At 45.0% G+C, this 12,795-nt stretch overlaps 1 protein-coding gene across 2 annotated transcripts in view; it reads right to left on the bottom strand.

The window, feature by feature from the left end:
- Window positions 1-243: 243 nt before the first annotated feature.
- The window catches only part of MED13 (mediator complex subunit 13), a 53,430-nt gene continuing 40,878 nt past the window's right edge, over window positions 244-12,795 (bottom strand). Inside the window, exons 17-31 of one of the 2 annotated variants that reach the window (XR_010435645.1) lie at window positions 12,612-12,779; window positions 11,302-11,525; window positions 10,581-10,770; window positions 9,614-10,079; window positions 8,758-8,977; window positions 8,429-8,620; window positions 8,072-8,295; window positions 7,830-7,972; window positions 7,440-7,598; window positions 7,166-7,351; window positions 6,889-7,037; window positions 6,507-6,680; window positions 5,296-5,396; window positions 659-4,640; window positions 244-565 (exon numbers count right to left, since the gene is read on the bottom strand). Coding sequence is in view for 1 of the 2 variants with exons in the window: in XM_064678018.1 (XP_064534088.1) it covers window positions 4,508-4,640; window positions 5,296-5,396; window positions 6,507-6,680; window positions 6,889-7,037; window positions 7,166-7,351; window positions 7,440-7,598; window positions 7,830-7,972; window positions 8,072-8,295; window positions 8,429-8,620; window positions 8,758-8,977; window positions 9,614-10,079; window positions 10,581-10,770; window positions 11,302-11,525; window positions 12,612-12,779 (2,729 nt within the window). In the remaining variant the exon portion in view is untranslated. Of the gene's footprint in view, window positions 4,641-5,295; window positions 5,397-6,506; window positions 6,681-6,888; window positions 7,038-7,165; window positions 7,352-7,439; window positions 7,599-7,829; window positions 7,973-8,071; window positions 8,296-8,428; window positions 8,621-8,757; window positions 8,978-9,613; window positions 10,080-10,580; window positions 10,771-11,301; window positions 11,526-12,611; window positions 12,780-12,795 lie in introns of both variants that reach the window. The other variant, XM_064678018.1, reaches the window with a different exon arrangement.

The following is a 12,795-nucleotide window of genomic DNA, read 5'->3' as shown; positions in this document are numbered from 1 at the left end:
GAGGGGTGGGAAGGGCTGCAGGAGGGAAGGGCTGAGAGAGAAGGAGGGCTGAGGGGAGTGAAGGATGAGGGGCAGGAAAGGCTGAGGGAGGAAGGCCGGGAGGGCTGAGGGGGGAGAAGGCTCAGGGGCAGGAAGAGCTGAGGGAGGTAAAGGCTGAGGGAGGTAAAGGCTGAGGGACAGGAAGGCTGAAGAGGAGGAGCAAGGCTGAGGGTGCGCTGCCCCCGCAATAAACCCACACCACAATCAAGGCTTCATGAATAATTTATTCCATTTGAAATTATTTTTTGTTTTTTGGTTTTTTTTGTGTTTTTTTTAAAAAGTATAAACTTTTTTTTTTTTAACGTTTCATTTCCTCGATCACAATTTTGTACAACTCAGTGTTTGTGGCATTCGGCAGCAATAGTGTTTGTTCCTTTAAATCGCTTTTTATTTCTGTGTTTGTCACGATGAGCAGCGGCTCGGCCCAGGGCACAGGGCTGTGCGAGGCTCCCTGGCATGTCCAGCCGTGCCAGGGCAGCTCCTGGCATATCCAGCTGTGCCAGAGGCACTGGAGCAGCTCCTGGACCTGTCCAGCTGTGTTGGAGCAGCTCCTGGACCTGTCCAGCTGTGTTGGAGCAGCTCCTGGACCTGTCCAGCTGTGTTGGAGCAGCTCCTGGACCTGTCCAGCCGTGTTGGAGCAGCTCCTGGACCTGTCCAGCTGTGCTGGAGGGGTGTCAGGGCAGCTCCTCGGTGTGTCCAGCCGTGCCAGAGCGGTGTTGGAAGGGCTCCCCAGTGCATCCAGCCGTGCCAGAGCGGCTCCCTGGTGTGTCCAGCCGTGCCATGGGGCGTTGGAGCAGCTCCCCGGTGTGTCCAGCCGTGCCGGAGGGGCGACATGTCCAGTCATGAGGCCACAGGCTGCGTCCTCCCAACCCGGCGCTCGGCGAGGTCCTCACGTCCAGCTGACTCGGAAAAACCTAAAGCTCGATGAGTAACGTCCTGAAAAAGTGACCCTGAGGATTGTGGTAGGTCCCAAATCCAGTTTTACTGTAAATTAAGCTTTACTCCACTGAAAATAAAAAGTACACCCACAAATAATAATAAAAAAACCCCTTTAAGTACGAAGCATAGTCCTGGGTCCTTTACTTAAAAAAAAACCAAACACAAACCAACAAACAAACCAACAAAAACCATAATAAAAGAAAACCACCTTCCCAGCTGGAGGTTGTGAGACAGTAACGCTGTACAGTGTCACCTTAACGAATGAATTCTCCAAAGAAACCCAGCTCAAAACAAGGTTTATGCAGCATTACTACCCAAACAGGCTGATATGCGGTGCCATACTGTTGTGCAGCAAATTATATGGTGCAATAGCTTTTTTTTTTAAAAGGTTTTACTCTTATTTTTGAAAGCTTTAAAATAATGCGACGTAATATTTTGATATTACAGTATTAACAAATAGTGCTTGATTAAAGACATCGGCAAGTCTTCATAGCAACACACGAAGTTAAAATTACCATCAGAGGTAAATATAGAAATACAATAACTGACAGCTAGGTAAGAACATAGCTGAGGATTTAATTATAAATCCATTCATGTTTAATTATTTCAGAGAATGTTAGAAAGATCTAAATGTTACAGCTACTTTAAAAGGGTTGTTACAAGTACAGCTGGTGGCCTTGCTGGTCGAGCAACAGGGTCTTCAGAAACCTGATTCAAATAGTAGTGAGTCAAAGGTGACTAAAAGGCTTAAATGCAGTCATATCTGGGTAAAAATACATCTTTTTAGTTGGAATGGAAGGACCTCAGCTTCTTTTTTCACTGGAGGAGATAAACCTCCACAGCTACTTAAAAGCACTGCCAGGAACATTTTCATGCAAGACCACTTTGAAAAGCTGTAGCTGAAATTTTCAACTGTTTAAGCTTGTACTTGCTAAACAACCCGAGTTACTGGATTGTGACAATTTTATTTATACACCAGCTATTATGTGCACTTAAAATAGTTAAATGAAAGTAGCTAACAACAAAATATGCCCAGTATAGTAGTTGGCTCCACGGTGCTGGCAGGTTTGATATGTACAGTGCCGGCTGGGACTATCACTCCAGAAATGGCCCTTCTAATCTTTCATAGTGGTTATAATATTATCATTTACTTGAATTGCATTTGTGGTGGGGAGTGGGAAACTGGCAGCTTTCACAGTAGGAGAGTTTCACAGGGAAGGCTGGTCCAGGTAACAGAATACAGTTACACCAACGTTCAGGAAGCTGATTCACTTACCTTTAGGAACACAAGTCAGCTTTAACACAAACAAAGCCACACCAAAACCCAGCCCCTGGAGCTTGGTTAACTGAGCCAGGGTTAAAAACGACCACTTAGCAACAAAGCTCGAAAGAAAAAAAAAAAAAAAAGGACATACACTTGGAAAATTCCAGTTTTAGGAGCACTTTTCCACTTCAAAAAATCTCAGCCAAATGAGAGAAAACCTTCTGTAAGACAATAATGTGCCGTTTAATCTGCGGCGCGTCACCGAGATAAAGTCATGGACAGACCCAGTTTGGAACTCTATTTATCAAAATAGGCTAAACTTCTGATTGCACTCGTGTTGTCCTGAAGAAACGACCGAAAATTTTCGTCACCAATTGTACAACTTCTTTATACAAAACCCAAAGAGTCGCTCGTATTGTATGTACACGATTCAGGGAGACTGTTGGTAGCAGCCCAGGCAGGGATTTGGCATTTACGAAACGAGGGTTTTCATGAGCACAGGAAGTTTGGTAAATGCAAGCAAAATTCTTCCTTGTGGAGGATTAACAGCAGGTGCACAAATGGATCTTAAAACTTGCTCCTTTACAGGTTTAAACCAGAGACAGACAGCATTAAGACCCAGGACACGGGTTATCGTGACAGGCTCCCGTGAGCGCTGCAGGAGTTCAGTTTTTCATCTGGCAGTCAGATAAGGAACCCAGAAAAAGCATCTGCAGCTGCTCTTCAGCACCCGTAGGGGCTATTTTAGAGCAGCATCAGACATTTGGCATGTGCTAGGAAAAAGGAAGGAAACTACTGAGAAAAAATGGTGGCTGTAGCTGGAGGGAGACGTTTAGGAAAGCCTGGTGGTTTGTCAGTCCCTTCCTCGGAGAGGGCAAAGCCTCCTTGGCACACGCCCCGGCCAGAGCCTGAAAATGGGATCTGGGGAAGGCCAGACACTGATACTTGGGACCTTCCCCACAGTGCCAAAAGGACATGGGAAAGGAAATGTTCAGGGTTTCGTGCTGTTTGTTTTACTAGCGGAATAAAATCTGAATACCAGAATTCACTGAGAATCTATATACACCACATTTTAGTTAAACACACACCAATCTTAAAGTCAAGATTGACTATTTTTGCATTTGTGCAATGGCTAGAGCTGGGCTAAATTTCAGCCTTTACAGGAGACTTTGGATCAGGGCGGAGCTTCCCGTGTGTTCCGCCTCAGGTTCGCAGTTCATCGCAAATGTGGAAGCAGCCAATGCAGCGAGCACAGCGCCAAGAACATCCAGGGAACAACAATGCACAACAGATATTCTTGGAATATTAAAACTCTTGTTCCTGGAAGTGGATCTGAGAATCTAGCCACAGCCCTGAACCATAACACAAACTTCAGTTGAAGAGTTTATTCGTTTTATTCTCACTACAAGTTAAACCACCTACAATATCACTTATATATTGCCATTGTTACTCTGGAAAGGTGTGATATAAAATGCTGTAAGACCCGGTACCTTTTCAATTTATATAAACACAGTGAACTTCATTACTGTACATGTACTCTGCAACTACAGCTTAGCTGTAAATCCCCCACACACAATGGTATGGACATTAACCCCTCTATCCCCATTAAACTGTACATCAAGACAATACAAATTTACTGTCCCCACCCACCCCTTACAAAAAAATAATACTCTAAAAGCAACCTACTGCAACTTTTAATTAAGACGATTACATATATTTTAGACCAATTGCTTTAAAGCAAGAAGGCAGTATAAACCTTCTAGGAAAATTTTTATAAAAGAGGTTAAGAAATATAAGACAATTTATACATTTAAAAACTTACAATAAATAAGAGATGCAGGCATTTTTGAATACTAAGTACTATTATCCAATAAAAGAACATCTTGATGTTCTGAAGCCATAGGTTGAAACTTAATTGTTCCTCACATTTCTTCTCATCTCCATGCTTTTAAAATTCATTAACCATGACTGGGTACTATGGCTCATTACTCTTCACAAATACTGTGGCCGGGGAGAAATGGTTAATTTTGCTACTAAAAATGTTATAATACACTTTCTGATCATCATTCTGAAGCGTCCCCCATAGTCAGTGACTCACAGACAGCAGGGCGGTGGCTGCCCCTCTCACAAGTCAAAACAATATTTGCTGGAAGTAACAAGATTCATACCCCATCACAAACAAGTCGCACTGAGAAGAATTATAACTTAGTCCTGCAGTGAAATATCCCTTTTCCTCATTTTTGTCTTGCAAAATTCAGATGAAGATCACAGCATATTCATGATAAAGTTATACAACTGATTCAGCACCACAAAATGAATTGGGAGACATGACCGTCTGTCCTGGGTTGCAGGATCACAGGTTAGCCAGGAGAGTGCATTGTACTGTTCCAGAACAAACCTGAAAAACAAACAACCTGCTGTCAGGCCAACAGATTCTCTCACCGGGATTTCACAGCCCTAATTTACTATAATCCAGCTTCTTTGGCACTAAAAACATGAAGCAGGTTAGCCAACATTCTGAAATAACATGTCTTCCCAATTATTACAAGCAGCTCAAAGCTAAACGTGCTTTCAGTGGAAAGCTGTCATTGTAATTGTCTCTGCTTAATTCCTGTCAAGAGGTTCATATATTTAAAAAATACAAAGGAAAAAAATCTGTTGTTTTCTCAACAAGTGTCCCATGTTTGTTTACATGAGTCTGGGCTCCTTCCTTCAGCATTTCAGATTTTCCACAAGATTCTGGTTTAACTACTACTGCCTTCTGTGTTAGACATCAAACTGCTCTTATATTTGAGAAATTCAGTGCCTTTCAGACATTTTCAGTTGTACCCAACTCTGACCAGTTAAAGAAGGGCTTAGAGATGTTTGGTTTTAACTCCACTGTTCTGTGACACGTAATCACTCAAAGCACAGCGATTTCCCTGGCTCTGGGATGCACTGAGGATATCAGCAGCACAAAAAAACCAACAGCCAGGCAAACAGACATGGAGCTTCTCTGCAGCAGCACTGAAATGAAAGGCACTCTCTCTTTGCAGGTGACCCACCGTACGTACCTGAGCACATCAGAAGTTTGATTAGAATCAAGTGGATGGGAGTGTTTACTGTGGAGTAGCTCGTCTGATTGCACTGAAGGCACGTGGAGGTGCAAAGAGGCCTGAGAAGGAAGAAGGAAACCAGAAGTTACTGCCCTGTCCAACTACACCATATTTTCTTCCCCCCACATTGTAGGCCTGTACTTGCAGTCACCTTCTCTCTCTGACACACAAGCCAAAACAAACCTTATCCCTAAGCCATCAACAAGGAATTATCTCAAGGTTTCCTTGAGATTCACTCACACAGATCTCTCCTGAAAGCACAGTGCTACTAGTGCAACACATTTTAGGTTTGTTTTTTTAATCCCTTTGCTGCATTAAGTGATTATTAAAAAAGCCACTCAAGTGGCCCAAGATGTGTGGTAACGTACAGACTTGGAAATTCAGTTGCTTTCCATGGGACTGGTCTATTTATATGTCATATCTACAACTGTCTAGTGTAAATAATAAATCCCCTCTTCAAAATAATACCCTACACCAAAGCCACAGCTGAGCTTAGGCCAAGAGGAACTGCTAATCCAGACACAAACAAGGCTGCAGAAGATGTATCTGTATCATTAGAAAACAAAGCAGAGTATTAGATGCTGATTTGTGTCAAAAGTGAATAATGTTAATACAGAAGGTTTCTCTGTATACCCATGGATGGCCTTCCATGTGCCAAGGATGTCTTGATTGTGCCATAAAAAGATAAGGGGATCAGACAATACCAGACAGACACTATAGTGGCTATAACTTGGCAACAGCCAACGTGGAAAAAACAGCTTTTATGCTTTGTATGATACAGAAAGAGATGCATTTAGTACTTTTTTACCCAGTGCAAATGAGACATGATCTTGCACTTGTGTACCTTCCTCTGTACCACCACTTCCCACAGTGATCCAGCCTTAACCAGAGCTCTGTCCAGAAACTCAACCTGTTCCTACAAAATCCTGTAGCCCAGACCACTGTGAGGAAACCACGAGCAAACCAGACCCTCCACAACGTTTGCTACTTCCATGACTCATTTCTCTTCCCTCAAAAAAAAAGCGAAGACAAAAAGCCGAATCTCAAGAATTTCACATCCAACCTCTCCTGAAGCAAAAGCAGAGCTATCCCAAGAGACAAGCAGTGCCTTTGTTTGGAACACCCCAGTTCCCAGCCCTGATCCCTGCAGGACGGCGGCTGTACGGTACCTTAAGGAACAAGGGACACTGATTTTGTGCTTGAGGACACGCTGACCAAAACCAGTCAGGCAATGGACCTGCTTTGGCAGTTGACACAAAATAGCCGAGGGCCAGTGGCTGCTGCAGAATATTGGTGACTTCATCGTGGGATTCCGTGGACAGCAATCGGTCTGTGCCTTGACCCTGCAACACAACAGGGAATGGTTTCGTGTCAGGAGAGCACCGACTTGGCAGAAATTATCTGTAGCTTTTGAAACACAAAGCATCTTGAAATATCCAAGCGTTACATGACAAGCCAAGCGATTCACAACTTTGTGTTCCACAAAAGGAAGTGAGCAGATGGAGAAAAAGCAGACAAAACACACAGAGCTGCATTTACTGCAATAGTTACCTTGCCCATATCACCTCCATGGGGGTAGTGGGACCCTGGAGAATGCACGGGGGATCCACCAGGGGATGCAGGAAGAATATTTATAATATCGGGATCAAGATCATCTCCAGTGTCTAACAAGTCAAAGATTCCCATTCCATCTGCTCCATCTTGAAAAAGAACAAGAGCAGTGAGTTCCTACAGTTTCCCTACACACAGGATATGACAATGCACTCTGAAATGAGTGATCTTCCACAGCAATGGAAATGGCTCATTAGAACAAACCCAAGGCACGAACCATTGTTTGTGTTGAAGGCCAGGTCCAGGTTCTCAGTGGTGTACGTTGAGGATGCCACTTGCACAGAGGCAGACGTGGGGAACACCAGGATGTGGGTGCAGGACGTGTCCTGGGGGGTGTTCAGCTGGGACGTCTGCATGTTCAGGGTGGTGCTGCGCCCGAACACGGAGCCCGTCGAGACCGAATCTGTGGGGACAGACCAAGTGTTTCCTCAGTTCCTCAAACCCTGCACTAGCAGCTCCTGTGCCAAAATGAGAGAGAGCTCCCCCAATACCTGGCATGATAATGAAGGATCCCTGTGGTTCCATGGCCACCAAGCAAGCACTGAGGATGCTGGGAGAGTCTGCAGCAGAGATCCCACACATCCTGCACATGTCTTTGAGTCTCTTGCTCAGGGACTGCAGGTTCCGGCGGCTCAGCAAACAGCTCCAGTCTGAGGGGAAAGAGGACACAGGTTTGTCTAGAACAGCTCTTGCTGCACAACACAGATTTGTATTTTACACATCACAGTGTGTGGTACAAACTGTACATCTGTTAACGTAGAATATACAAAGGAACTCCAAAATATCTCGGTTTTCTTCCAGAAACAGGGAGAGACACTTGACACTATTGAAAAACTAAAGCTTCAAATTCAGTTTCAGGCTCTAAAAAATGCTAATGTTACCTTTTAATTCCCCGTGTCCTATTCTTCCTAAACGGCCTATTACGACCCTCCATGGCAAAGAGCTCATCTGCACAAGTCCCAGGCACCATTCCCAGAGTTTCTGAAGGCCAAGTCTGCGGGCAGAACCCTTTTTCCTGCGAGCTCTAGAATTGAGAAAGAAGGGAAAACAAAGCTAAAACCCACCTGCAACAAGTCTTTATTGCCACATTTGGAACTCATGAATCGACCAGTTTGGTTCTTACCTGTTGGGGACATCAATGTTAATGATGCAGGTTTCTAACTGCTCCCCGTACAGGTCTGTGCAGGATGCAAGGAGCCATCTCTGATCGTGGGACAAACAGTAGCCCACAAAAAGCACGTTGTACTTCTGGCCAGCTTCTCCAAAGGTTTCTCCCAGTTCTGTCTGCTTGTCCTTTACTGGGGCCAGTATGAAAGGAGGGGTGTAGAGCCGAATACACTCAGGTCTCTGTAAAGGTGACAGAACAGACAGTGAAGTTTTGGGCAGCAATTCCTGCTAACAGCTCTACTCAGTTACACGTTTAACAAACAGGGACCTCTCTCTGATCTCCATCTTTACACAAACCCTCAAGGACACTCACATCAGGGCTCTTGAGGGCAGTTTCCATGGCTAAACCTGGGCCAAAGCCAGTCAAGGTTTTCACGTTGGTGGACGTTGGGAGAGGCCTCCGACACTGAGTGAAAGCTGAGAATGCCAAAGATTTTAAATGCTGGGTGTAAATCTGCCGGTCTTCGTGTTTCACAGGCTGGAGCAGGTACTGACATGGGACAATCTAAAACACATTGAAGAAGGGCAAAATAAATCACTGTGTCATCATTAAATGGCTTTTGAGACAGAATTTGGGTACACTGCTTTTGGAATTTTACTTGGGAATCAAATGTCTCTGGTTCTTGACTCGTGCTGCCTCACCTGCACAGAAATGATGTTCTTGATGTTGGGAGGAAGAACCTGAACCATCTCGAGGAAGCAGCGCAGAAGTCCAAGTGTCCACAAACTGGATGAGCTGCTGTTCTCATCCTTTTTTTCATATGTGAAAGGATCAATGATGTAAACTACAATTGCAGGTGGATAAGTGATAGCATGTGAATCTCCATCTGTGGGGACTCCGACTTTATCACGATCCATAGTGCTGCCAAGGGAAGTTCCAAACCAGTTACAAAAAGCTGAGTTTTATAAAGATTTGTTTTTACTTTAAGATCAAATTGTCAGATATTAACCTGAAAGACCTTCAAGTCAATTCTGATGCAAGAAACAGCATTTTTATTTCATTTTGCTCTGTGAGTTTATGAGTAACTCTGAATCCCTTGTCTTTTCTTTAGCCTTTTTCATTACAGCAGCTCAACTGTTGCCTAACTGGGGAACAAGAATATCTACAAGGCCAGTCTCTCAGTAAGAGCTGTATTCACTACTACAACTTTGATTATAGAAAACAGAACTCTAAGATGGTGCCAATTATCTATTTCTCCCCCCCTCCCCAACCCTTTAAAATACAGAAATGAACACTTTGGTGAATTTTCTCTCTTTGGAGAGAGAAGCAAAAAAAAGATAGTTTATTTCTGTACCACAGCAGACACTGAGGTACAATTAGAACTGCAGCTACAACTAGAGCCAGAAAGTTCAGCTCCACCATCACTGACTGTCATTCTCCCTAAAAAGCAGCCTGGTGACCAGAAAATAAACACAGGAATTTTACTAAGGGGATGAGAGCGCATTAATAGGTTCCCAGGAGCTGAGCTGAGGGGTTTTCCAGCTGCAGGTTCCGTACCTTTCGGAAACCTCGGGGTGTGGCTGTGCAGGAGCCGCGGCCGTGTCCCCAGCCATCGCCGTTGGCTGCAGCGTCGGCGGCTGCTGCTGCCCCCCCGCCTGCCCGTTCTGCACCGGCGCCGCCTGGGCGGGCAGGGCGGCGGGAGTGCTGCTGCCCAGGCTGCTGAAGGGGGGGAAGGAGGAAGGTTTGCTCGTGGCAATGCCACCGCCCAGGCTGGCAGAGGAGGAGGAGGGGGCAGTGGTGGTGAGCGTGGAGTTGGCTGTGGTGGTTGCAGAGGACATGGCACTGTTGGATGTCACCGTGATGGTGCTACTGGTGGGGGCCGCGGGAGCCGACGCCGGAGGGTTGGGATTCCCAGCGCTGGCTGGCACTGAGGGCAGAGCAGAGCCCGGCTGGCTGGGGGGAGGGACCAGGTTGGTTTGCGAGAGTAAAGAGTTGTCCAAGGGCTGAGAAGCAAGATAAGGACCTAAAAGCAGAAAAAAAGCACAAAATTTTTATTGAAACTGTTTTAAAGCTCATGTAAATCTACAGCTGTAACAAAACAGAGAGCAAACCTTGAGCATATGTTTTACCTCCCAAATTCAAATACCTGTATTAAATTTACAAATTCTACTATTTTCACAAGAATCTTTCAGAAATTTCCAGAAATCTCTTTTTAAAATAATTTTGTTTCCAGCCATGCTCCATTGCTGGAAATCACTGCCTCAGAATCCAAGTCACCAGTAGACAAAGACAACCAAAATCCCTGTCAGGCAGCAACACTGCCATTCCCTAAAGGCACTGCTGGATGAGAAGAGGCCATTTTAGCACATATTGAAACATAGGGGGGTTGGATTTTCCCCTTCTGAGCTTAAACCCAGAAAATCACCAAGATCAGTAAGACAATAAGCCACAGTGTCTTCTCTTCTGTTGGAAAAGAGTGAGTGGTAACAGTGTGAAATAAGAAACACTGAAAAACAAGTCCTACCCAGCTCATATCTGCAAACTTGAGCGTAGAGTTTGAGTTTGGAAAAGGCTTCGTTGTTGGCATTGGCTGTCTGGGAGAACCACTCCGTGACCAGCTTCTCCGAGAGCTTCTTGGAGGCCGTGGGGCCAACCCTCATGATCCCATCAGGCAGCAGCTTACAGATGGGCCTGTGCTGCCCAAGCCTGCAGGACTGCAGAGAGGGGAAAACAGGAGATAAGGAGCTGCTAAGCCTTAAAAACTCTTAAATACCACACAAAAGACATATCACAAGGGCAGAGACCTGTCAGTTTAGTTCCAATTTTCCAAAGCAAATTTTAATTCTGAAATTACAGGGTTATGAAACATCATAAAGTGATTTGATGGTTTATTTTCAGCGTTTTCCTGAATGCAAATAGGCCGGTTGATACACCATCTACTGTAACCTTTCCCACAATCCGAGCGTGCAATTAACGAATTAAATGGAGGTAAAACAATTAGCGTGGCAATACAGGGGTTGGCCACCGGGTGGCGTTTGGCGGACAAGGACTCTGCAAACAGCGACCGCTGAGGGGAACGGCAGCAGCACAGACAGCCCTTATCTTCCAAGTGCCCATTCCCAAAATCCTCCCGAGCAGCTTTCCGAGATAGCATTGTGTGCAGCGTTTGTATCGGCTCAGACAAGCCTGATAAGTCCCTGTGAGCACGTATTAGGAACAGCCTTTCACAAATCCATTCCCCCTACCTCGTATATGGCAGTGAGATCCCGAAAGAAGCTTTTGGCTCCGTTGAGCAGAGCCTCGTTCTCCGGGCACACCACGACATAGGCAACGTCCCTCTGGGATCCATAAGGTTCCAGCATCAGCCTCTCCCAGTAGGGCAGAGCAAACGGAGACAGCACCAGGAAATCGTAATCGTATCCCAGCAAAAACGTTGGGATTGGCAGTGGTTCCGGGGACTCGTCGGTTCCTGGAAAAGCAAGACACGTTTTCCAGTATATTAAGCAGAAAGCTAAAAATGAACACCCTGCTTCTAGGAAACATGGGCAAAACAGCCTCTAATTCCCAGCAGCTCCCAGGAAGGAGCCCTGATAATCAATGGGACAGTTCTCATTTTAACAGATTCAAAGTATAGGATCGACCCTCTGCAAAAAAGCATCAGCTCATTATTATGTGACAGCTCTCAGGGCCTCGAGAAGCTGTTTAATAGTTTTAATAGTGTCTAATAGTTCTATTAGTTCCCAGACAATCAGGAAAAGATCTGGACTGCCCAAGAAGCCTTTCCCCATGGAGCCAAAGCCATCAGGGACCAAAGACAGAGAAGAAATGTAAATATTTTAAGCAGATAAGTAAAGGGACAGAGGAGGAAACAAACTTAAGAAGGTGCATTTACATGTACTGTAAATGTGTAATTGCCACGTTCCAAATATAGCTCCAGAAGATCTGCTGGTGAAAGGTCACTCCTATGCACAGTGGTAAATCAATCCCATATGCTAATGAAGTCATTAAACCTGAGTGCACAAAATTCACCTTTATCTGGAAATGTGCACCACGTGTTGGCCACTCCAAACATTTATCGAGACAACACGCTGGATAACCTCAGATCTTGACCAGTCCTGAAGCTACTGAGCAATAAACCACACCTTTTCAAGCATTTCAAACTCAGTATTTTTAACTACTCTCTTTTTAGGGTAATTAAAAGGGGGTAATTCTTTTGAATGAAACAATTTTGAGTAAAAAAACCCTGAGCAGTTACTCAGTTTTTAACATTAAAACCACCTCTGCAATCTCAGTGGATGAAGTGTCAGGTGTGTACAAACAGTGCAAGCCAAGTTGTAAATTTTATATGCACATCTTTAATTCATTGCCTGTTTTAAGGAATATAAATATTTTGTGTTTTTCCAAAGAGAAGAATTCTCCCCTGTCTAATAGCTCTCGTTAGTGCAAAGAAAGGTCAAGTGCTGTTTAGAATTCCAATAGGCTGAGCAGCACCCCAGCCACTGGGCCTTGGTTGGATGGAGCGGTGGGAGCAGACAGAATTCCATGGATTTGTTACCGTAGGAGCCTCTCCCAGCCATCTTGTGGAACTGCTGCCACGTGAGGGGTCCCTGCACCCCCCAGGACCGGACCGTTCGCTTCTTCTGGATGGCGTCCTGCAGAACGGGCTGGAGCGAGAGGAGCATCCGCAGGATGTCCTGGGAACACTGCATGCTCACATCCACCACTGCAGGGACAACAAC

Source organism: Pseudopipra pipra, chromosome 21, assembly GCF_036250125.1.
Source record: "Pseudopipra pipra isolate bDixPip1 chromosome 21, bDixPip1.hap1, whole genome shotgun sequence".
In the NCBI taxonomy this organism is placed as follows: domain Eukaryota; kingdom Metazoa; phylum Chordata; class Aves; order Passeriformes; family Pipridae; genus Pseudopipra; species Pseudopipra pipra.
Note: the sequence above shows the minus strand (reverse complement) of the source record. Positions and strands in the feature narration are given on the sequence as shown.